This window comes from Oryzias latipes, chromosome 10, assembly GCF_053564925.1.
Source record: "Oryzias latipes strain Hd-rR chromosome 10, Olatipes_Hd-rR_3.1".
Lineage (NCBI taxonomy): Eukaryota > Metazoa > Chordata > Actinopteri > Beloniformes > Adrianichthyidae > Oryzias > Oryzias latipes.
Window position 1 is genome coordinate 19,182,231 of NC_136246.1, and position 25,408 is coordinate 19,207,638.

Genomic DNA, 25,408 nt, shown 5'->3' on the forward strand with positions numbered 1-25,408 from the left:
TTACAAAACATTCTTTGTTAGTACTTCTGTGTGAGCAGGAAATGCTTCTTTTAACAGAATACTATTCAAAATACAGTACTAATAACAAAATACTACACTGTCCAAGTCTTTAAGGATGCTGCTCAGGTCAGCAGCGGAGCTAAGAACAAGAGTTCTCTATTTAAGGAGTATTGTGTTTCTTTCAGTAAAAAAACTGTTTGACAAAAGAGTTTATTCAAAATCAGTAACTATAAACTTTTTTTATTTAAGATATAGGACATGAACAGGGGCCAGAGCCTGCTTGTCATTGAATATTGGCAAAAGTACAGACCTCTGAATAATGTATATAACTGCTGACTTTATGTGTGATTCAAGGAAGATTTACAGAATACTTTAAGTCAACGGCATCAGATTAAAAAAATAGCTTAGCAGTAATCATTTAAGGTCTGCTCTAGGAAGCAAGACTGTTACTGAACTGGATTCTTGGAGCCTGCACGGACAGCCTCTTGTGTAGTTTGAATGTTAAAGAGCACAATTTGGAGAAAAAAATGCTCTTTTCAATTTTGCTCAGTTAAAATATAATCCGTGTACAGATAGCTTTATTGATCAGGTGGCCAAAATAAAACTTGCACATCTGCTAAACATCAATGAAATGTCTAAATGAAGTAACATTTTCAACTGTATTTGCTTCATCATCTGCCTTACCTGTAAAAAAAAAAAATTAACAAGCACCTCTATAGCAAATAAATGTCATTTTGGATTAAAAAAAAGATGTAACGGTGAGTTAAATGCTATTTCTTGTTATTTTAAGATGTCCACATAAGTCTTGAAGGTTGACTCTTTTGAAACGATTTCACAAAATACTTTAAACTCTTTGCCTTTAAACTATATTTGGGAGTAGATCTTATTTTCTTCTGCATCTGAAGTACAGATTTAGTATCAAATCACCTATTTCTAATGCAAATACTGTTTAGTGGGTCAGTACCATTGGTCTGAACAGTTTTTGAAAGGTTCATCCTTCATCTGAACCTTTTATAAAAGCTAGTGTGAAATTTGTGCAAAACCACGATTATTGATTGATTACAGATTTATTTTGCATGGGTATTTAGAAATAAACAAGAGAGTTATCTTTAAAACAAAATTGCTTTTTTAATTTGACTGAAAAAAAGACAGTATTTGATAAATCAAGGTAGAGGGTTCTGCCAAAATGTTCGATTCATCATCAGGCAAAAGCATCACCATGCTTCTCTCAAAGTTTTGGACTCAAAACTGCAAACACAATTTTGCCATAAACTTCTTTCCACCTCCATGGCGCAATAATAATTAATACATAAGCATTTAATAACTTTAGTCATGCAGACCAGTAAAACGAGCGCGTCCATTTAAAAGAACTGATCCCTTCTCACAGGCTCCATAATTACAGGATACGGAGTAAAATAATTATCATCGGGATACAAAATTTGATATTTTTCTATTCAATATTGTTAGAATTCATAGCACAGTGACTTAAGCTAGTAATGCAAAAATAACAGTCGTTCAGGATTATTGTGCAAGTTCATTAAACCATTTGGTAGCTGAAAGGCAGCTGGGTATCATTGAGACATCCAGAGTTTCCTCATTTAACTGGATTACAATCATATCGCTGAAGAGGCGTGGACCAAAGATGTGAAGGAGAAAGGGACGAGTTTGTAGCCGTTTCCGCTGTAGAACTTATTCTGAAATTCCACCCTGGAACAGAGAAAAGCTTCATCAAGAAATGTAAATGTTTTTCTGTTACTGTTCACCTTACAGCTTATTCATACTTCAGTAAAAATGATCAGGGGTCTGTGATGTTCATCATGAAACACTTCCACTGTGAGTCAGAATGGGAAATAAACAAACAAACAAAAATCAGGAAATCAGATTGCATGATTCTTGTTTGTATATTGCTGCATAAAATGAAAATTAAGCTCCAACAAGCAAGCAAAACTTGTGTTCCTCACAGACCTGTTCCTTATTTCTATCCTCCATTTGTCACCTGTATTAATGGTTCCTATTTGAACTGGTTATCTGTATAAAGTCACCTGTCCACACCCTTGTACAGTCAGAATGACACCTCTCCACCATGACCAAAGAGCTGTCAAAGGACTCCAGGGACAAGATTGTACTGCAGAGCTCCAAAGGTCCCAGTTTAAAGCAGCACAGGTCCGGGCCCATCTAAACCTTGTAGAGACCATCTGGATGATCCAGAGCAGGATTGGGAGAATGTCATGTGGTCAGATGAGACCAAAATGGAACATTTTGCTATAAACGCCACTCGTGTTTAGAGGGAAAAGAATGTTCAGTTGCATCCCAAGAACACCATGCCCACTGTGAAACATCATAGTTTGAGGCTGTTTTACTGCAAAAGGAAACAGGATGACTGAGCCGTATTAAAGAAAGGATGAATGGGGCCACGCATGGAGGGATTTTGGACCTAAACCTCCCATCAGCGAGAACGTTGAGGATGAAACGCGGTTGGATCTTCCAGCATGACGATGATCCCAAACACACTGCTGTGACAACAAACGATTGGCTACATAAAAAGCATTTTAAGGTTCTGGAGGGGTCTAGCAAGTCTCTGGACCTCAGTCCAATATATGCAGGACGCCGGAAGTCTGTTGCCCAGCAACAGTCCCAAAAAATTCATGAAAGAATGAAACAGTGTGTGTTGACCTTGTGAAGACCTTCAGATCGAGATAGGTGGGTTATGCCAATTGTTGATCCGATTGTGGTGCATATAAACAGTTGATTCTGTTCGTGGCTCACTACTGCGCTGGTTTTACGTCCTGCGTTAGCCGGTGTGGGTTTTACGTCCTGCGTTAGCCGGTGTGGGTTTTACGTCCTGCGTTAGCCGGTGTGGCGCTCCAGAAGAGGCTTTGCAGCGCAAACGGGACCGGCCGGCTGCTCCGCGCGAGCAAACCGCGTCTCTGAGCAGAGCAGCCGGACTCGTAGCTTCGTGTTTGCAGGCAGGGGAAGGTGCTTTGTTACCGTGTGCATTCCAGAGGAGGATTTGGACCGCAGTTTGTACGGCTGGTCTGCGTGAGCAAACTGCCGGACTCAGGAGAACCGTGTCTCCGAGCAGAGGAGCGGCTTTGGGACAGTTTGTGTTAAAAGGATTTATTCCGATCGAAAGTGTGTCGAATGGAAATGTTTGTTATAATCGGATCAAGTTTTTCTGTACACAATTCAATTGACAACCAGGGTTAACTTTAGGAGAACTTTGGTTATTAAGTACTGTAAATACTCATTTTCTGATAAATGCTTTAAAAAGATCCTGTGATCCAGTGATTTCCTGGTTTCTTTTTTGTTTCTCACAGCTGAAGTGTCTCTAGGATGAACATTGCAGACCTCTCTCATCTTTTAAGTGGAACAACTAGTGCACTGTAAACATGAAGCCGTCTTCTCCTTACCAGTGCAGACGGAGAGCATGCAGGAAAGCTGAGAGGCCTTCCATAACTAGGAGGATGGAAACCGTTAACACTGCAAAGAAGGCAAAAATCAAGACTAGAATGGCAGAGCCCAGGTAGCCCGGCCATTTCAGCGCTATGTGCATGACCATCGTCCAGAGCACCTCCGACAGCTCTGTCAAAACAAACACACACAAAAACACAGTGATGAGTGTGCAGATGTCAGAGAGAACGTAGGTTGCAATTCAGTGTGATCTAACTGACGTGCATGTGCCAAACTGAGGGCCCAGAGTCGAAGGTAAGACGCTGTGTTGGATATACAGCCCAGGCAGTATTCTATGGTGTGGATGGCTTGATGCATGAACACATCAGCAACATCAAACTCCTGCAAGCCGCAGAAATCAAATCAGTAAATGAGAATCACAGGGGCACCAGTGGCCAAATTAAATCTGTGTAATGAATTGACTCATGTCTTCTCTTACTTCCTCTTCTGCTGGAGCTCCACCCTCCACCTCCCCCTGGCGAGTGTTGACAGAGCCGTCCTCCGTCACCAGCGGGCGTCTGTCTTCCTCCTGGTGCTGCTGCAAAGTCAAAGCAGGGAAAGTCGGTTTTGTTGTGCGTGAACAGGTCTGTTTGAGCAAAAGTCAACTCACCAAGGGTTGTCGTCGTCTCCTCCTAAATGTGAGGTACTGACACATGGGCTTCCCCAGCAGCAGGACCGGGACTGAGCAGAGAGCCAGCACTACCAAAACCTTCTGCACCACCAGCTACACAAAAGCACAACAGGAGAGCAAATGTTCAGCTGCAGCCTTGCTGGCATTTCAACAATGTCTGCCTGTTTCACGGCAGAGCCGTAAAAGTGACCATTTCAGATGAACTATGGGATAATTATATTCTGCTGCTTCTTCATCTTTATCATGCAGGAAACGGTAGTAAAAAAAATTGCTTATTGGAAATGGAAAAAATGCTTTTAACAAAATAAAACCCAGTTTGGCAGATAGTAAAATCTGTGCCCACCTGTCCCTTGAAAAGCTGCGGGTTGTCTGGGTTGTCAGTGAAGAGGAACATGTCTATAAAGTGGATTAAAATACTGGGAGCAATTTTGGACTGAGCAGGGGTGTAGGCAATCCACTTAAAGACCACCATGAACACCAGGTAACCGAACAGACACAGCATGAAGAACAGCTCTGGGATTAGAACAAAGAACACGCTGCTCATCTTTTTAAAGTGCCTGGAAAAGAAAAAGAAAGAAAACTTTATGAGACAAAAACAGGTCAAATGGGGCTGGGCGATAGAACCAAAAAAGAATCCCTCTGATTTTTCAGGCCAAAATTGTTTTCCAAATTTTGTTCTTCCTCCTTTTACTTTCTCAAACAAAATTTACAAATGACTGACTTTATTTAACACAAGCTATTTTATATTAGCATATCCTTCCGAAGTTGGCCTGGATATGAACTGCAACTAAAAACAAGCAACAACCAAAAAAAAGGCTAGAACAGTGCAGCAGGTTTTTTGTGAGCTGCCGCTAGCTTGAGTACCTTGAGTCTCTGTTTCAGGCGTTCAAACAAACAACCTTCAAACAGATTTTGCAGCGTAGGATTTTATTACTCCAATTCTAAATTCAACGGTTTGCTTCTGTGGGTAAAAGCTCCTCTTTGCTAGTTGCCATTTTGGCGTCTGCGCGTAGCGAGAAACGGGCTTGCTGACCTTACTCCAAACAGAAGCCCAAGAAAGTAAACAATAAAACCCAAATTTAAAGAAAAAAAAAATCTTTAGAACAGCTTTTTGACTTTATTGATAAAATCGATTAACCGCCCAGCCCTAAGGTGAAGAACACAGAAATAAAGAGATAACCATAAAAAGCCAAGGCTGCTCACTAACCAGTAGTTGAAGAATGACAAGCAGACTCCAAAAGTCATGTGTATGACGCCGATGATGACTGACATCTTCATCTTGTAGGAGTTTAAGAAGGTTAGTTTGTTGTTAGCCATGCCCCAAACCTATCAACAAAAATAAACACAAATGAGACAAATGCTACATGTTTGTTTGTCATTAGAAGGGGGCGAGTGTCATACTGGGTCAATTCCAAACGGGTATGGGCTGGTGAAAACACCGGACACAACAGGATCCATGCTCAAGAACTTGTTCCCCCCTAGAACTGATGCACTGAAAGCAACAAAGAAACAAGCAATGAGACAGAATGGAGTGGATGAGAACACTCGCAGCGATGTGTGATCTGTCCTCACTTCCATATGTTCTTGTCAAACATGGGGCCAACGTGCCACCCTGAGGCGAAGGTACTCAGACTTCTGCTGAAACACTCGTTGTAAATAGCGCCGGTGTAGATGGAGAACAGTCCCATCAGGAGAATCAGATACCTTCCTCCAAACATCATCTTCCAGATCTGAAGCAAACATGATGCCAGTCTTTACACAGAGCTTCCATTGTGTCATATAGTTCAATGGTCCCCAGCCCCTGTGGCGCAGAACAGTACTGGTATGTGCGCCACAAAAAAGAAACTTTTATTAATAAACTGATTCTGAAGTAAGTTTTTCTTTGGAAAACTATTGGATTCTCTCCACTACATCAGACTCATTCTTGTCGCATGTCGAGTCATTCGGTCACATGTTGAAAATCCATCCGGTACTTTGTTAAAGCGGCTCCACCGACCGCTAAATTGAAACCTCCAAGTTAGCAAAGTAAACAAAAAACAAATGTTTTTGGATTCACTGTGACAGTTATTCCCAAACACCAAAACCGCTAAAACAACGGGCTGTCTAATGTTACCAGGAGGCTGCTAATAAAGTTGCTCAAACGGTGGATTTGCATGTTTGTTAATAAAAATAAATCAGTTTTAGGGCAGGTTGTTTTTTTTTGTGTTCATTTATCTATAGCACTCTAAAAGTCAGAGGAGGCTGAATGCTGCTTTATCAGATTTTCATGGTTCCTCAATAAAATCTCATGTTCAAAAATGGTTAAAAGCAGCTGCAGACATTTTACAAAAGATGAAGATAAACGTTACCTCTAAAAGTAAAGGGAAATTGGTGGCTTAAAAAATAAATAAACATTGGACGTCTGCCTCTTAACAGGCCGGCCCGTCACATCAAACTGGTCCATGGCCTGAAAAAGGCTTGGGACAACTGATATGTAATATTGGTCACAGGAAGGAACCGCCCTGGAACGTGAATTAGTAATCCTGTAGACATGAAACACCTCAACTTAGAACTTGATAGGTTTTTTGTTGTTTTTTGCGCTTTAGACCATTTTGAGAATGAAGCTGAAGCAGACATTTCCCTCCTGCTGGACCAACCTCATTATTACTACTCTTGAGTTTGGGGTCCTTCTCCTCAAGGACCATCCAGAGGGCAGCCAGGGACATGAGAATCCCATGACCCACATCCCCAAACATGACGGCGAACAGGAAGGGGAACGTAATTATAGTGTACACCGCTGCAAAGTTGGAGACCGATATTTAGATACACCAGAGGAATACTTGAAAATGGTTTTGTTCCATTTTAGGAGAGTCTCTTGGTGAAGTACCTGGGTTGACTTCGCGGTAGCCGGCTACTCCGTAGGCATCAACAATGTTCTGGAAGCCAGCTGTGAAAGAGTTGAGGGGAAACAGAGTTGGAGGGGGAGTAGAAGTGGGCAGGCGGTTGTAGAAGGAGTCAACCCCGCTGCCGCTCTTCCTCTGGGGACACAAAGTAAAAGAGGGAGGGTTGGAAAAAGAAAGACATGATTACTAATGTGTGCCTCTCATTAAGTTGCTGCTGGACATGTCGACTGCGTCATCTCACCCCTCCCTCCCTCAAGGCGCTCTGCAGCTCTGGCAGCTTGGCAGTGGGACACCAGGCCTCGGCAATCAGACATTTGTCTGTGACAGACGGGCTGCAGAGGTTCAACACCATCTGGATTGCTTTGCACTTCTGGACCCGCACCTTCCACTGGGGGAGAATGGCAACTGATCGCAGCAACAGCTGCTGCAGGAAGGCCTCAGTCTGAGACAGCACCTGGTCATAGAAAAGGGGAAGTGAAATACCAGCTAGAGTTATAAAGAAACCACGTTTATTAAGAAGAAAAAGTTCAATACTTGGTGCGATAAAAGTAAAACCCAAAACTCTCCACTCACTGATTTAATGTCTTCAATTCTGCTATTAAGGCCCTGCAGAATTTCCTCTCTTTCAGCTGGGCTCTCAGGATATGCAAATGTCTGCGTGTGGAAGCTACGAGGACAGGGAGCGAAAACCACATTACATTTTTGTAAAAGTGAACCACATGATAAGATAAAATGCAAACACTTCCTCACCAATCACATATCTTCTTAACTTTCTGCCCAATCTGGTCTCCCCAGAAAGAAATGAGGAACACAGTCCATTGCACCATTTCTCCCTGACAAATAAACAGAAGTCAGGCTGTGATCCATCACATGTTTCAAACGGCAGTTCATCTGTCAATCACAGCCTCTCTCTGCAAGCTCTCACTGTGTCTGGGTGTTCCAACCGTTGGTCCATCTCCCTGAAATCCACAATGATGTATCCTCGACACGCTCTCCAAAGCAGCCGCTCAAACGAGGGCACCTTCCAAGGGTGCACCACTCCTGCAACAAAACTGAGGAAGAGGAGATGCAGAGAAACGTGTCACGGCTGGATTAACAAAGTTAATATGGGAAAAAAGCAAAGGACATACCTGAGACGGACATCTTGCCGGTTGTCAAACAGCCCGTGGCTTTCGAGTGCAGGGGGCGGAGCCTGCGACAGTCAAAGTAGAATTTTTACTTTTGGTTTCTCTTTTTCAAAGAGCAAATGAAGAGAGTAAAAAACAGTGTTAAAATACTTGGATGCCAATTACATGTGAAGCTGTGATTGAGTGCGTTTTGTTCAGAACTCCTTTGTATTGACTGAGCTGGGTCTGTTGGGCCCGAAGGCTGTCTCTATTCCTGGAAACCTGTTAGGAAAAAACCCCAATTTCCTATGAGTTGATGTCCTTGTCTGGTGATGCTCTGCATCATCAACACAGCTCATTCTCACCTCCCTGAGCTCCCTGGCTAACCTCTCGCTCTCCTCCTCTATGGTGATGAGCTCACGTGGTTGCGGGGCAGAGGGCATTGGGCAGGGGAGAGGAAGAGGACCCTGCAGGGGCGGAGACAAGGAGCGACTGATCTCCTGCTCCAGGAAGGCTGAATGCCAGACAAAGAATGTCAGAAAGAGTCAATAAAGATTGGAACAAAACTAAGAAAGAAAAAAAAAGAAAGAATGAGTCAAGACTTACTAAACGTCTTCTCAAGTTCCTCGCATCGTCTGACCTCACCCACAAACTTCCTCTGGAAAGCATTCACGTTGGGATTCAACTGAGACATCAGGGAGAGAAGAAGAACGAATGAAACAAAAATATTTTTGTGTTTTGTCAAAAGAAAAAAAGTTGCAATTTGATTATGGTTTTCGGTGACTTCAAGCATGACATGTTTTGTTGTACAACAAACTCAGAATGGCTTCTCAGTTCACTGCAGAATGAACTAGAAGACTTGTAAACAGACTTGAAACCAATCTGTTACTCAAAGATCCTAGAACAAATTCCACTCAACTCCCTGATCTTTGCACCATAAGACAAAGAGCGCGGGGGGGGGGGGGGGTGATTTAAAAGCATTTACATCTCTGAACTCCACCAGGCCCAGCTCTCCTAGCTCACTGACACAGTTGTAGGCCGATCCGGACTGGAGGAAGAGCTGCACAAGGCACACCTCTTCGCTACGAAACATGGAACCCATAGCTTGGCAGCCAGGTCCTAAATGATCAGAAAATGAAAAAACAAATCAATACTTTTCTTCCAACTTTGATCAAGAAGCCACAACTCTGTTCTTTGGAGACAGAAAAAATATATTTTTATTTTGGAGAAACAATCTAAAAAGCAGCATAAAGGTCACATTTATTAAAAGGTAAATCTGGAACTTCAAAGTATGAAGCAGTTAGTGGAAAGAGGAAGAATCTATCTTCTGACTAATGATCAGGTGGGGATTCCATTCTTGCACAGCCGTGTCATCTTATTTATTTTTTCAATGCAATTTGACAAATGTAGAAATTCTCAATTGATTATAAATTATACTAATCATCAGGTACACACCACCTCTAGTTAGCTTTATACTCCGTTTGATGGGATTTAGGTTTACAGGGTGAACGTAGTTAGAAGAAGTATAGTTAACTGACTACGTTACAAAACTAGTTAGTAGACAAAAGGGAGAAATAAAATGGGTAGTTTAAAACAACCAACATAAAGTGAAACCAGGAATACACGAGGATAAATTCAATTTGGATTTTGAGAAAAACCCTCGTTCACGTGACGGTGAGACCTAAAAATGAGGTCGCCTTGTGTCAACATTGATTTACTTTTGGAAAAACTTTAGATTTTAGCGGGACTTCGTCAAAATGAAATGAAATCTGTAAGTTAAAAAAAAACATATACGACAATTTGACGGGTAAAAATGGAAATTATGGGGGAAAGCAGAGCAAACAAAAATTGATCTGACAAAATTTGACAAATCATGATTATAGATCCGCGCGCGCGCAATTAGCAAGAAAATCCAGCCAACTGGCTGATAACCTCTCACCCGCTCGTCTCCTGAATTCCTCTGGAGGTCTTCTCTGGCCTCCTTTTGGTTGTCCGACCCAGTTCGGACGAAGAAACCGTTATGAACCTTCAGGGACAAACCGTGTCTGCGGGAAGTTTTGTTGTCCTGTGGAGGCACTTCCCGATTGACGATGTCACGTTACCGAGCGCGCACGTGACGCACCTCCTTCTGTCGACCGGGCGGAAGGGGTGGAGCTTTCCGTTGATGTTAGCTGGTTTCTGCCGGCTACTTCGTGGTTTAATATGTTGCAGGATTTTTTTCCTTTTTTATGTTTTGCTGGATTTTCTTTTATTTTTAATTTATATTCGCACATTGGTAATATAAACTGCAAAACTGATAAATAAATGTAAAAAAGATAATCATAAAGACATAGAATGATAGAAACTTCTGTGAAGCAAGTGAAAGTACATTTAAAGTACTTATGTTCTGCACCTTGATGACGTCATAATGTGTACATTATACAATTACACATTTTCTTACTGAAAGTATTTATTTAGCTATATTAAATTCATACAAATATCCACCTGAACTTAGCAGAAAACAAATGTTGATCTTGTGAATGTTCAAAAAAGAAAAAGGCTTTTCTTCAATTCTTCACCCCCCTGATGTTTTCAGTTCAAGTCCCTAGATTTTCACTGAAATCTAATTTTGCAAAGCATTATTGCCTTTTTATTATTCACATATATAAAAAAAATCTCCCCACTTAATTTTCTGCACCGTCTTTAGTTATGCAATTCTAAGTTTATTACTGAATTTCTTTATACAAAAACAATCTTGCTAGAAAATGAATTGTAGGAAAGACGCAAAATATTTCTCACTAACGTGCAATTTGTGTCCAACACATTATTTATGGTATTTCTCCACATTTTTAAGTAAAGCCAACAAATTAATTCATTTGAAAAAAAAATATTTTTATTTTATCAAAGGCAGAGCTGCAACAAGTACAATGCTGTTTAATGAGCAATACAGGAAAAAGGTTTAAACTGAACAAATAAAATGAGAATGAAACTTTGGATGGCAAAATAAACAAAAAAAAAACAAAGTCTTCCTCTTTTTCAGGATGTTTTACCTCATTGAAGCTGTGCATAAAGCTAAGTAGGTTATCAATTCATTTTTGACAAATTACAATGTGAAGTTGTACAATATGCTATAAAACCCCCTCTTCTGACAAGTTAATTAAAAAAGAAAAATGTGTAATCAAATAAAACAGCTGGCACTGACAACAGGAATAGTTTAAGCTTTTGTTCCAGCAAAACAAAATGTACTTTTTTTTTAAACCATCAAAGTCAATAAGCATGTTCTTATTATGCGGCTGTGGTATTAATGGAAGATGGTTTCATATAATCTCTTCCAAACATGTGAACTAACACACTAAAAAAAAGTTGCCTTATTTCTAAAAATGACTATTTCCAGGACAGAATCAGCTCAGACACGCAGATCACACCATCATCATCCCCCCCTCAGCTGGCAACGTAAATCCTCTACAAACTGTAAAATCGGAGACTTCTGTCCATTCCTGCGGATGTCAGGAACTTGGCATGTTCTCCAAAGGCCACCCCAGTCACCAGTCCAGTGTGGTCTATTAGTGAAAACAAACACATAAATGATGTATTCCTTTCTCAAGGAAAAAAGTCATTTCAAGAACAAAAAGCAGCTAAATATTTTGATTAAGTAACTGCTTCTTCACCCCTCACCTGTAAAGTTGAGTACTTCAGACCACTGTTTGCAGATGTAGACACGAATGTCAGTTCCTGCAACGGCCAGGTAGGTACCGCTCTGATCAAACACAAGGGACTTGACCTGAAACACAAACAGGAAAAAGATGCAGCTCATGAGCTCCCTATGCAAATAAAATAAAAAAAACAGGGTATAATACATTTCCTCACTTTAACATCAAGCCAGATGTTTGTTTATATTTCTATTTAATGGTCATTTATGGTTTCTCCACGCTGAATGTGTGGGGGGAGGGGCGGGGATTAGAGGCATTGTGTCTTAATTCCTACTTTTTTTCGGTAAATGTGTAGGTTTGCTTTGTTTTTTTAAGTTAGAAAAATATTTTTATCCTGTTAGCAACAAAGTAAAAATAGCTTTAAAAATAAAGTTTGAATTTATCCCGAAACCATCCTAATATATACAGTATATTATACAGTCCTCAAGTTAGAAATAGTTTACAAGCTGAAAAGTTATACATTAAAGTTGACATTTTGGAAATATTGGTGAGTATGTAAACACAAATACTTCTAATTTCAGGATGCAGAAGAAAAATAATCCTAATAACTGCCGTTCCTCCTTTAACTGCTGTTATTGTGTGAGAGAAACCTCGTACCTCGTAGTTGTTGTCCAGGGTGATGGTCTTAAAGTTCTTCAACTTCCTCAGATCCCAGAGTTTCAGAGAGCTGTCCTGAGCCCCTACAGTAAAAAAAAAGCATGCAGGAGATTAAAACATGGCAACAAATCCCCATAAAGTCTTCTGCTAATCAACTGCACAACACAAACGCAATCAGAATATAGACTGCCGTCACATTGAAGCAATCTCTAATATTCAAAAGCTTAAAACATGAATCATTACAGCTCGATGGTGTACTCATCAAAATGTACACGTGTGCTGTGTGGAGGAGGAGGGTTTCATTTGTGCCTCACCTGTAGCCAGATAGTATCCGTTCTCAGAGAAGGCGATGGAGGTCACAGGTCCAGAGTGGCCGGGGAAGTTGGCCACATTGGTTCTCTCCTTTAGATCCCAGATCTTGATCTGAGAATCAGCAGTGCCAGTTCCAAAGATCAGACCGTCGGGGTGGAACTGAGCACACGTGAGAGCTGTGGAACCCAAAAGGAAACATTGGCAAAATGTGGAGGATGAGTCCAAGCAGCAGTCTGATGGTAGAGGGACTCAGAAGGCGCTTACCACAGCCAGCACTTTCATCAGTAACTTTGGTGAGGACTTTACCAGTCTGGATATCAGAAAAGGCCCAGTACTGCAAAAAAAAAAAAAACCCACAATGTTGTTAAACGGAGGAACACAATTTTTGTCATTTGATAGCACAATGTTGGGGTTGAGGCTCTACACAGACCTGATCCTCAGAGGAGCTGAGCAGATAATCTCCAGTGGCGTGCAGAGACAGACCTGTCACGCCCGCCTCGTGGGCTCGCACCACCTGCACACAGTTCCCTCCGGTGACGGACCACACGCGGATGGTGGTGTCAGGAGAGGCCGAGAAGACCACAGACTAGACAGGTCAGAAAGCAGCGGAAAAGTCCTCCCATTAAGATATGAAAGGACATTTTAGCTCACAGAGGTAAGTAGAAGAAACAGAAGACTTACCTGAGATGGGTGGTAAATGACAGAGGTCACTTTCTTAGTGTGACCTTTAAGTGTCGCCACAATCTGCTCTTCACTCTTGTCAAACACAACAACGTTCTTATCAGCTCCACCTAAACAAACAGAGTTAAAGGCACATCAACTCTTTTTTGCATAGAACACCACCACTACATTTATTCAACTGTTGAGGAGATTTAAGCAGCAGATTTTAAGAGTATAATTTTATTTTTTTACAGCACATTGTGTCCTGATTGGCTGGGGAACTTGTGAATCAATCTCTTCTGTGTCGTTTCTCAACAGAATTTGTTCAGATTGTCAAATTCACATAAACCTTTGTTTTCATTTATTATAGTGAACTTTTTTTCCCCAATGGATGTTTGAACTTTGAGAGTTAAAACAAGAGAGAAAAGTATGAAAATGTGAATGTCTGTCTGAGGAAAGTGAGGGATTTACTGCCGTAAAACATCTAGAACTGGAGTGCTCATTATGTTGAAGGACATGTGGGTAGATCTCCAGCCATCAAAGAGAAATAATCCAAAAAACATATATATACTTTTTTTTTTAATCTGTCAATCATCTTCCTCACCGAGAAGTGCATGATTTGATTGACATGTAGATCGGTCAAAAAAACATCCTCTCATCCATACGTTTATACAGCACATGCGTGTGTGTACGGCACATTCTTTCTGCGTTTGGAGAGCCACTAGCGGCCTCGCTGTGCGCGGACTGTTTAGTGAGGCCTGGGTCGCCCAGCATGCCTCCTGGAGCGAGACCGAGACCCCCCGTCTGACCCAGCCGTCCTGTCTTGGCGCCTGTGCCCGGTCGGGGGATCTGAGCCCACTAAGCCAGCAGTGTCGTCGTGAAGCATGTGCTTCTGGAGCTCTGTCCACGGGCCAGTGGCCGCTGTTCGCTCAATCATGGTTAAGCCTGCCGCGCTTTTCAAATGTCCTACCTTCTCCAACACGGTTTACAGCAGAACATAGAGGGCAATAGTCACTGCTTTTTGTTTTCACAACAGAACGCCTTATGTGTTCCAAATTATGTATTACTACAAAAATAATATTAATACACACAACAAGGCTTTCTCCTTACAAAGATGTGCATACTCTTACTCTGTAGCTTTTGAATTTTTAGTACATAAACAGTATTTTAGACAAAATACTGCACTGGTTCTCAGCTCAAAATACTGTAGGTAATTCTTTTGGAGCTTGTCGTCTCAAAAGTAGCTTGCCTGCCAAAAAGAAAATGTGGGCACCCCCATAAAAAAAAAAAAAAAAAAGAATACCAGTACTTTGTAGATCTCACATATTGTGGGTTATTTTTTAAAATGCAACTCCTGTTATAAACAAAGCACTGATGCTCCACTTGCACCTTTCAGCTTTTGAATTCAAGTCTCTCCTGGGTGCTGTGCTGAAAAAAGGCTTCAGTCAGGGAGAAGCAGCAGCACAAGAGTGAAACTCACAACGCTGCACCTTAAACAGCCAGTTTTCATAAAGTCAAAACAAAAGCACACAAAATCACCTAAAACTAAATCAACATTAAAATAATGACACTTTACCTGTGAGCACTTTGTTGGTGTCAGAGGGACACACATCCAGAGCCAGAATACCAGGCACACTGGCACTATGCAGACCCTACAGGAAATATCAAAGTCACACCACAAATATGAAGCAATCCAAACAAAAAGTTACATCCTCTGGATTCTCCAGAATCTCTTCTTACAGCGTGGGAAGCAACTTGGCGGTACTTGCTGAGATCTTCAGCTCTGACCAAATCCTCTGGAACAGTTTTTCCTCTCTGTAGATAAAAAAAAAACACAGGGTGAACTGGGCGCTACCAAGACAGATAAAGACTCCACAAACTGTTAGGTTGTAGTCAATACTGCACCTTCTTTCTCTCTGTGGTGAGGATGGTCGCCTTGTCTTGAAGCTGCAAACACACAACAACAGTCAAATAGACCAAAGGAACAAAATCTTTCTACAAACAAACTTTACAAAGTAGAATGGTTTTTAAAACTAAAGAAAGCCGTACCTTCTGAATGATCTCTGGGGTCATTCCCACCTGTTCACTGATCTCCATGGGTTCTCCACCAGCACCCTGAAACACAATATTGACAGTTATTAGACAGATGAGTTATGAAAGTCAATACAAAGCCTTTTTTTTAAAGGAAAATAATTCAATAAATAAATCAAATTTTACTGCAGCAGCTGGCTGAGAGGCAGGGACTGCTTGAGGGGCCACCAGTCCAGCTTGGGGTTTAAGTGTAGCAAGAGCTGGAAAAAAAGACAAACAAATGAGCCAATTAGACAACCCCAATTATGAATAAACAAAACACACTCTTCATTCAAAATCACTTTGTAAGATAGCATTTGACGCAAACTTCACTGACCTTCTCTTGCAGCAGTGACCTCTTTGTTGAGGCGGGCGATGACTCTGCAGGCGGCATCGTGCTGGTAAAGGGCATGAGAGAGTTCTTGGCGAGTCGTCTGCAGCTGCTGCCTCAAGGTGAAACTATGAAGCATCACAGCATCCTAATTCACAAAAGAAAATGGGTCAGGTTACTTTTACCAGAGAATCTCTCAAAATCCACTTCGGGTCGTTTTGAAAAGCGGATTCCAGAAGGAACCCATCACATCAAACGCAGATCATGACGTTTTGTTTGACCAAAACACATTCTTCATTAAATAATGACAATTCCACTGACAAGATATGATCCCATTCTGCCACAATTGTAAAAATGAACTGTTATTCATATTTTAATGACTAAAAACATTGTATACGTTGATGCTACTTACCCACTCGTCTTGAAGTGACTTGAGAATGGCAGGAATGCTAGTAGCAGATGGAGCCTTTGGTCGAATAGGATGAGTAACTACAAAGAAATTAAAGCAGACATTTTCTAAAGCCGTATAGAATCACTGTATCCACATTAGGTTTTCTTATCATGCAAAATCAACTTTTTGAGCTTTAAGTGAATCATAATGTTAAGCCCTCAAGAAAAACGACCCCAAAGCCATATTTTGATCCATTGACGAAGCTCTGAGCATTCCTCTAAACCCAGACCCCCCAAACCACCTTTTATATGCACAATACATCCATCTTTACAAGTTTGGATTTTGTTTGTTTTTGTGGGCGAAACGCAGACACACTGGCGAGGCCAGCTCTAAGTTAACAAAATGAAATGGGCGGCAACCACAAGGAAGGAGCGAAAGCCAGTGCCTCAGAGATCGAAAGTCTTACCTCCAGGTAGGAAAAGGAGCTGAAATAACTAATATTTCATAAATAATTTGTTCTTTAGTGTTCCAAAGGTAATATATGTCATTTATATGGATATAGTTTACTCTGAAATGCTTAAGAAAAGCATGATTATAGGCCCACTAATTAAGTGTTGCAAATATACTACAACAATATTTTTAGGTTAGGCGTGTGTGTCAGTGTATTAGTTTTTGTTTTTTTACTATAGATATTTAATAAATATGTTATTATGACCTTCTCTATTTTTTAAAAACAACAAAAAAGTACTTTTCCCCCCCACACCATTTGTTACTGCTGTTTTTTGATCAACTTTCTGGCATTTTTTTTTAAATACTTTGTGAAAAATTGTTTTTCCAATAGTTTTGGTTTCATAAATTCGTTGTTTCTTTGCTTAATTTTCTTATATATTTATTTAAATTTTGTAAATTGACGTGCTTTAGAGATGCAATATGTTATGAATGATATTTGCTTTTTAAGACGAAGGTCTTGAACCTGCGCCATTATAGGCTGATGTGTCGTTTACCTTTGATATCCACAAGCTGCTCCTCGGACAGGGGCTGTCCGTTCATCGGGTCCGTCCCATTCTCAGCGATGTACTTCTCTATCAGTCTGCGCTCGAACACATGGTTGGACACCGGAGAGATGCACGGGTGCTCTGGAACCTCGTTGCAGACTGAAATAAAGGTGTGGCAACCGCTTGAAAGACTATTCTAAATCAGTAAATTCTTTTTTAAAAAGTAAATAAAAGCAACAAACATAAAATGAACGGAAGCAATTCCATATAAAAGGCGGCATTGATGGCCGCTAACTGCTACATTAGCTAGTTACTAGTAGCATTTGCGTGGCGCCTCGCTAAACACACACATTTCAAAGGTTTTCACTTAGCTTACTTGCACAAACCAGAGACATGTTCCCAACGCTGTGTAAATAGTCTCCTCTGGAAAGTAATATATGCTTACTCCAACCTTGTGTTTCGCTAGTGTGCACCGATAATGACTGAATTGAAACTAAGAAAAGCTATGCCCTTTCATAGCCTCAATAAAATGAGCCAGCTTCTTCTTCTTCGTGAAATGTCTGCTAAACGCAATTCGAACGTTGTCTCCACACTGCCCCCTAGTGCTTAAAATGAACAATGCGTTGGATTACTGTGTCTAGCAGGAAACTAGTAATCTGAAACTAAAAATTGGATTACGTGTGTTTAGATAAAACGGATTTATTGTTTACCACGTGTTTATTTTAAATTTTTGTTATAGAAATATTTTATGTTTTGTTCATGAAGTTCAAAGGTTAGCAGACCAAATGGAAAAGCACATTTCACAGCACTTTACAGTTGCATTGAGTTGAAAGGAATGACACCTGCAACAAATACTACACTGTTACAGATAAGATCATAACTAATTCAATAATTGTTGTTTGGGTTATAAATGTATTAACACTGTGGAAGAATGTTTAAGTGAGTATGAAATATATATATTTAGTGTCAATACTCTATGCAGCTCTAGAAATAATACAACACTTGCAAACAGGGTGACACTCAGTAAACACAGTGCAGATAACAGTGGCCCTGAGGGTCTGGAGGTAGGTAACAGCAAGAGATCTTAAGAGTACAATCCACCACTGCAACATGAGACAGAAAATGCAATGCTAAATTCATGCATCCAAAGATTATGTTTACCAAAATATTTTGAACTGTAACTTGCATTGAGTAATGTCCTTCACTGTTATTTGTTCATTCTATAATGTCCTTCTTTTCTCATTTTGGCACCTGTTTTATAAAAAGTCCAGTTTCTCTGACGTGTAAACGCTGCAGGATTCAGAGGTGTCTGTGTCCAGTGGCAATGTTGAAAAGAACTCTGAGCTCCACCTTTTTTCATCTCCATCCTTCTTAATCTGGTACTGAGCGCAGTCCTCAGAGGAGTGGAGGCAGTCTGTTGCTCCAGGCACAGGAAAGGAAATCTTCTCTTCATTCTCATTCACTTTGTTCTCCTAGAGGGAATTCAGGGGGTGGGGGGTGGGGGGGGGGGGGCACATGGGTAGTTTTTATTTCTTTTGATTTTATGTCAACATGAGCCAAAAAAGGCTGACAGAGTTTTACCTCAGTGCTTCTGTCATGCCTGGGCGAGACCCCAGCTGTCCGTTGCTGTACTTGCTGGTTTTCAGAACTTGGTTCCCCTATCGTGACAGGAGTGTAATCCTAGAAATGAAACCCACATGTTCAAACACTCAGTTCTATTCAGCTGTTTAGGCTTCTGTGATTCCGTTCATTGGTCTTACAGTGTGAGCAGGGCTCGCTCTTGGGCTCCACTTTCTTGGTGTTCCAGGATGCTCAGGGTAACTGTAATAAGCTGCAGGGTGTGGATGGGTGTGACTGTAGTCCTGCAGTGACAAACAATAATTCAGCACAAAGTTACACTAGATAGGACTCTTAAAATTTTTCCTTCCCATACATACAGGTGCAAAACTTTGCATTTCAAAGGTTGGAGACACAACAGACACATATTTTAACCTCCACCACTACTGGTAAAGGTTGCACAACTATTTCGGAGCTTCTAAATGTTTAAAATTAACACTTTATTTATCCCACCATGGGGAAGTTTTTCTCTGCATTTTGACCCATCCCATGGGGGGAGCGGTGAGCTGCAGACTAGCCACGCTCGGGGGGCAACAGCTGGGATTGATCCACCAACCCTGCGGTTAATGGACGACCTGCTCTACTGCCTGAGCTAAACTGCCGCCCAAAAGTCTTGATAATTAAATTCTTGATACATGTTCCATGTCATCTTATTCAGCTGGAAAATAATTATAATACAGGTTGGAGAATGTTTCAATCAAATTGAACGTTTAGGACATCTCGTCATTGTTGAATTTTAAATGGAGGAAAGAAACAAAAGAAGCAAGTTAATTTGTTTTGAAAAATCAACATTTGTGTGTGCGTGGGGGGGGGGGGTGCATTTCAAAATGATAAAAAGATCCAAGATTTATTTTTGCTGCTTGGTTTCATGAATGATTGTTTCAGGTTCTAAAGATACATTTCTGGAAGTGAAAGAAGACGTTCTACAACAGAACAGCTAACCTCGACACTGACGCTGCTCATTCAAAAAGAGGAAAGAAGTGGTTCATAAGAGGAAGGTATTTTTGCGATAAAAGACATTTTGAAAACTTCTGATCCTAGCGGCGTGACCGCTCTCCACTGAATAAGATCCTTTTTGCTTTAGTTAAATGCTTAACCTTACTATTTTCTGATGACTATACATAATCCATTCCCACGTGGACAGTGTAAAATGACATACTGGGAGAAAAGGCAATAGCTAATTCATTGTACATTAGAAACATCACTCAAATTCAGTCTCAGTAAAGCCCTTTTACTCTTGCAATAAATGACAGAAGTTTGTGTTACTGCCGCCTGGTTCTCCTCACCTGGATGTTAACTCTTGGAGGGTTGGCTGGTGGGGTGTGGTTTGTCCTGATGCCAGTGATGATCTGTGACAGGCTGCAGTTTGGGTATCGCTTCATGAACAAAATGAAGCCAGCCAGCGAAACAAACATGCCAGAGGGAACGGTGATGGACTTCAAGAGCGCTCGCCAGGTCCCGCCCCTTTTCTCTGATAAAAGAAGAAAGAAAAAAAATACAGAGGTCAGACAGCAGGTCAAATGAAAGGTTATGAAATGTGTTACCTTACCGATTATGTGCAGGTAGGTGGCAGACACAAGGTTGCCGTTTTTGTCTCTGACTTCATACAATCCATCATGCCTCGACGTGAGTCTGGTAATGACGATTTCAATGAGGGAGCCGTTTCGGTTCAGAGAGACGAGTCCTCTGTACCGCAGGTCGTGGTCGTTTATGTGGCCCTCGCGAAGCAGCTGCACTGGGCCACGAGGGGGTTTAGGGTCAAAGGGACCCATGGATGATTCATCAGGAATTTGTCCAGGGGTAAAAGTGAGATGGGCATGGTGGACCGGCAGATACAAGGGAAGGCTCAAAGACTCCTTGGTGAAGCGTGTAACATTGAAGGAGTGTCCTGCGGATTCCCAACAAACACACAAGAAGGTTTGAAGGCGTGAAAGCATAGAAAAACCCTCAATTGTTCATCAGATTTGCGGAAAACGACAGAGACCTGGACATTACATTAAATAATAATAATAATAAAATAATAATATTTTAGTGTCTTCAATAACTAGTACTAATAATAATTTGTGCCACAAAATGCTAATATGTGCAACAAGATGTTAATATATCTGCACAAAATCTGTGTCCACAAAATGCTAATAAAATACAAATTTGTCTCTGCAAAAGTCTAATTTGTTGCCATAAATGTTTAATTTGAGGGAACAAATATTTTTTATGTCATGTCAAGGGCTGTGTAGAAAACAGATGTGTCTCTGCTCACCACGCACAGACAGGGTGCTGCGAGATAGCACCTTCCCATTGTCGTCCCTCACAGTGTAGTTGCCTTGGTCTGCTTGTGTGACCCTCTCCGCCACCCAGAATTTCCCCCCTCTCAGCAGTCGCCCTCGGCCCGTCTCAGCAGTTTCAAGATTGGTCCGGTTCCACAACACAACTGGCTCGGCATCAGGCAGAACACCCCAAGGAGAAAACTCCAGCACAGAACCATTTTCTGGGATGCTGTGCTCAAAAGTCTCCCCATAGTGTTTGCGGTAGGGTTTCACACATTCTGAAATATAAAAAGACAGAACATATCGATTTCTTTTTACTGTATGAAGTATCATCATTTTCACAAGTTAACACTGTAACTATTTAATGAACATATACAAAGCTCAGGTGCTGCAATGAAAACAGAAAGACTCATTCACAAAACAAAAGAAAACAGATTTTACCCGAAACAATCAGATGAACCGTCTCATAGGTGAACCCAATAGACAGTTTGTTTGCATAAAGTCCCTGATCACTGTGAGTCACTTCTTTCAGGACTAATGTTTTATCTCTGGTCCACTCGAACCGGGGATCCTTCACCTGTGATCGGGGACAAAATCACAAAACACTTTCTTCAACGAGTTTTAATTAGTGAAAAGAAGTGTAATTTCATGTTACTTATGTACAGTGGAGCAAGAATGTGTTTGTAAGTCACAGATTCTGCAAGTTTTGCCTTTTAAAAAGATGATTTTGGTTTGTAATGTTCATTATAGATACAATTCAATTGTGAGACAGAAATTTGATTTTCACAGGGCAGTTCCTTCTTCTTTCAGAAGCTCTTATATCATCCGTTTGTTACTTGCATTAATGTCACCTGTTTGAACTGGATATCTGTACAAAAACAACTGTCCAAACCCTTAAACAGTGAGACTGCAACCTCTCCACCATGACCAAGACCAAAGAGCTGTCTAAGGACACCAAGGCCAAGATTGTAGACCTGAACAACACTGAGATGACTCCACATTGCAGGAGGAAGAATGCCAGAACCTACTATGAAGCACAGAGGTGGAAGCATCATGGTTTGGGGCTGCTTTTGAGCAAAGGGGACAGAACGACCGACTTGTATTGAGGAAAAGACAATCTACTTAAAGTAAGTGATCATGTTTGTTTCTACATGTTGAAAAGGGCAGTAATTGAAAGCAAGGCTCTGACTCATTCATAACCAACAAACACATAGTTGAGTATTTACACACTCACAGTGGTCTTTTCCAGCAGGACTTGTCTTGGTCCATTATTATCTGGAGTGAACGTCACAATTCTGGATGTGGAGTCCACCGGCAGGTGAAACTCCTTCCCGACGCACACCGTCAGGACTTTTTCCCTCTCACCTGCAGGAGAAAAGGTGAGCAACCTCTGCAAAAGTGAAAATGTTTCTTATGGAATGATTAAATGATGCCTCAGACTCACCAAGTAATTCCCAACCTGTCGGTAAAGAGATGTAATTGTAATCGTATTTCAGTGGGTATAAACAGCTCATGTATATCTAAGGATGACACTCATCTGAATATCCTTGTATTAGCAGAAAATACAATTCAGCTTTTCAATTCAGTTTTATTTATACAGCCCAATATTAAAACACAGTTTTCTCAACGGGCTTCACTAATTCTACAAATCATCAAACCAGTTATAAAATACAATATCTGATTGCTAAACTAAAAAAAAAAACTAAATTAAACCGGGCATCCCAGCCCTTAGACCCTCCTTTACAAAAGAAATATATAAATTATTCATCAGGCGTGTAACTATTAATGGATTTCTATTTCTATGGTCTAACCAGATGTATCTGTACGAGGCAAGTTGTTAATCCAATAAACCTGTACCATTATAAAATCATTTGATTATTCATTTTGAAAATTGCGATTTAGATTGAGGCATGGACAACATATATGTGATGGCAGCTAAAAAGGATCAAATTATCATTCCAGTCCAAGGTGTGGAAACGCTTTGAATTTAGCAAAGACATGTGACCATACAGTGTGATAGAATGTTCTAATAATGCAGTTTGTATTATTTTGATGTGAAAAACAGCATAGGGCTGAGCTTTAGGAAACTAAAATGTGAATAGATTTGACATTAATTCTTGTTTACATGTGTGTTTATTCACATATTTAAATTCACTTGATTATCTTGCAAGAAATACAAGGAATCTGGAAAACTTTACTGTACTGTTCAGATATTTATCTCTGAGTCACACTGATTGAATTTTTGACTAAAGATCCATTTTAGATCAGTGAATCGCATTGTTTAAAATGAACAGATATCGACTATAAATCGAATCAGCAACCAAAAAATATGATATGATATGAAATAAGCGCATTTATTCATACTTTATCCTATCTAATAATAAGTACCGGTAATGTATGCCAGCAAACTCACATTTTTTTTAAATACATTCAGGCCACAAACTGCTGACACTTATTATTATTTTTTTTTATTTGATAAAGAGGTATTAAATGAACACTAAAGGATCGGCTTGTTTTTTATCTAACACACAAAAACAAGATTTATTGAAAGAAAAGAATAAAAATTGTGACATCAAATGCTCACCTGCTGCAGCTTGAGCTAAATAAAGTAGTAGAAGAAACTGAGGAAGGGGCATCTTCTCCTGTAAAACACAGCATCAGTTCATTGTCATTCACCCCGAGCCTCCTGCCCGAAACAAGCCGAACCTCACATCACATCCGATCATCAATCAACAAGCAGCAGGGAGGAGGCAGGGGGACCGCAACCGCGGTGAATGGCGTCTCTGCTGATTTAAACCCACATTATTATTCTATAAAACATCCGTGCAGACACAAATACGAAGCATCAGCTGTCATCACTGTGTGTGTCCGATCATGACGTGAGTGCACTAGACGTCCGCTCGCCTTCGGTTAACCTCCACACAGACACAGCGAGCAATCAGTTAAAGGCATGACAGATAAATTCCCACACACGCGGCGTGACTGACGGAGCTCACCTGCAAGCGGAGTCGCAATATCAGATCTACGACTGGAGACGCGCGTCTGTTTGTGAGGATTGTAGGATAACAACGTCCTCTGCAGAGCGCGCATGAGCAGTAAACCCCCACCACCACCACCACGCTCACTCCTGTCGTGGTTGTATTCTGGGCAGTTTTTACGGAGATAATGTCACGTGACGCTGATTTTTACGCCAGGAGAGGAGCACATGAAGCGCAAACAAATACGCTAAGGGCAGGTTGCTGCAATTGAACGGATCACAAATCTAGATAATGAAAGAATGAGCTACAGAAAAAGCCAAGATCATTATAAGAATTTATTTGAAATCAGAAAATCCATCTGTGATTATTAGAAAGAATCTGGTTGTCAATTTTACCTTAAAAAATAAAAGAATTATAAAGTATATACATTTGCACGGTTGACTATTAGTAAAACATTATTTAAATGTAATATTAATCCATTTACTTTTAGTTCTATTATTAGTAATTCGCAGCTGATTCCTAATGATGTAAATTTGAAACCATTACACCATTAACATTGACAAAATAATTCTATTCTATACTATTTTGTTCTGTTCTGTTCTATTCAATTCAATTCTAATCAATATTTTTATGTAAGTATCTCCAAGTAAAGGTTAGTTTATTTAATCCATTCCTTTTATGTTTATATCTCTGTCATTTTGCAGAACTTCAGGTCTGTTTGGACAAATTAAGTGCTTTAAAAATAAACTTGATTATCATTATTGTTATTCTTATTATCATTAATAAGAATAACAATAATGATCTAGCCACAGGGGTTGCAAGCCAGTAACTTCTGTGCCGGTCCCAAGCCCGGATAAATAGAGAGGGTTGCGTCAGGAAGGGCATCCGGCGTAAAAAATTGCCAAAATAACCATGCGAATCATCCACAACACTTTAGACATACCGGATCGGTCGAGGCCCGGGTTAACAACGACCGCCACCGATGCTGTTAACCTACAGGGTGTCGGTGGAAATTTGACTACTGTTGGTGGAAGAAAGAGGGGAGGCAGAAGGGTCCGTGGCCAGAGAGAGAAGGGAAAAGGCAGGAACATAGGTTTGAGAATAGGGACTCTTAACGTTGGCACAATGACAGGGAAAGGCAGAGAGCTGGCAGACATGATGGAGAGAAGGAAGGTAGATGTACTGTGTGTGCAGGAGACAAGGTGGAAGGGCAGCAAGGCACGTAGTATTGGAGGAGGGTACAAACTGTTCTATCATGGTGTTGATAGGAAGAGAAACGGGGTAGGAGTGATTCTGAAGGGGGAGTTTGTAAACAGTGTTCTAGAGGTGAAAAGAGTCTCAGACAGGATGATGAGCCTAAAGTTAGAAATTGAAGGGGTGATGGTGAATGTAGTCAGTGGGTATGCGCCACAGGTTGGCTGTGAGTTAGAAGTGA

The 25,408-nt window shown here is 40.8% G+C and overlaps 3 protein-coding genes across 4 annotated transcripts; all 3 read right to left on the reverse strand.

The window, feature by feature from the left end:
* Window positions 1-1,103: 1,103 nt before the first annotated feature.
* tcirg1b (T cell immune regulator 1, ATPase H+ transporting V0 subunit a3b) lies at window positions 1,104-10,242 on the reverse strand. Of its 2 annotated transcripts, none has more exons than XM_011480218.4 (21): window positions 10,009-10,242; window positions 9,055-9,188; window positions 8,676-8,754; window positions 8,435-8,583; window positions 8,256-8,351; window positions 8,094-8,155; window positions 7,889-8,015; window positions 7,714-7,796; window positions 7,537-7,630; window positions 7,205-7,417; window positions 6,948-7,098; window positions 6,718-6,857; window positions 5,654-5,811; window positions 5,483-5,573; window positions 5,289-5,407; window positions 4,425-4,638; window positions 4,061-4,174; window positions 3,890-3,988; window positions 3,672-3,792; window positions 3,411-3,582; window positions 1,104-1,707 (listed from the first exon to the last, which is right to left on the reverse strand). In XM_011480218.4, exons 2-21 carry the CDS (start codon window positions 9,169-9,171, stop codon window positions 1,614-1,616), a joined length of 2,493 nt encoding a protein of 830 aa, XP_011478520.1. In that variant the 5' UTR covers window positions 9,172-9,188; window positions 10,009-10,242; the 3' UTR covers window positions 1,104-1,613. The 2 variants fall into 2 exon arrangements, with proteins under 2 accessions (XP_011478520.1, XP_011478521.1); XM_011480219.4 differs by having other exon boundaries at window positions 3,890-3,985; window positions 10,009-10,210.
* Window positions 10,243-10,919: 677 nt separating this feature from the next.
* Window positions 10,920-17,703, reverse strand: prpf19 (pre-mRNA processing factor 19). Its single transcript, XM_023959198.2, has 16 exons — window positions 17,491-17,703; window positions 17,124-17,273; window positions 16,141-16,217; window positions 15,735-15,876; window positions 15,545-15,618; window positions 15,377-15,442; window positions 15,233-15,274; window positions 15,068-15,142; window positions 14,904-14,979; window positions 13,349-13,458; window positions 13,098-13,253; window positions 12,932-13,001; window positions 12,670-12,843; window positions 12,356-12,438; window positions 11,724-11,829; window positions 10,920-11,608 (listed from the first exon to the last, which is right to left on the reverse strand). Exons 1-16 carry the CDS (start codon window positions 17,507-17,509, stop codon window positions 11,511-11,513), a joined length of 1,518 nt encoding a protein of 505 aa, XP_023814966.1. The 5' UTR covers window positions 17,510-17,703; the 3' UTR covers window positions 10,920-11,510.
* Window positions 17,704-17,797: 94 nt separating this feature from the next.
* Window positions 17,798-24,135, reverse strand: LOC101174031 (uncharacterized). The gene is made up of 11 exons (XM_023959199.2): window positions 23,992-24,135; window positions 23,580-23,637; window positions 22,440-22,454; window positions 22,230-22,360; window positions 21,437-21,572; window positions 20,989-21,273; window positions 20,281-20,619; window positions 20,018-20,202; window positions 18,875-18,976; window positions 18,696-18,794; window positions 17,798-18,586 (listed from the first exon to the last, which is right to left on the reverse strand). The coding sequence occupies exons 2-11, from the start codon at window positions 23,629-23,631 to the stop codon at window positions 18,371-18,373; spliced, it is 1,560 nt and encodes a 519-aa protein (XP_023814967.1). The 5' UTR covers window positions 23,632-23,637; window positions 23,992-24,135; the 3' UTR covers window positions 17,798-18,370.
* Window positions 24,136-25,408: the final 1,273 nt, after the last annotated feature.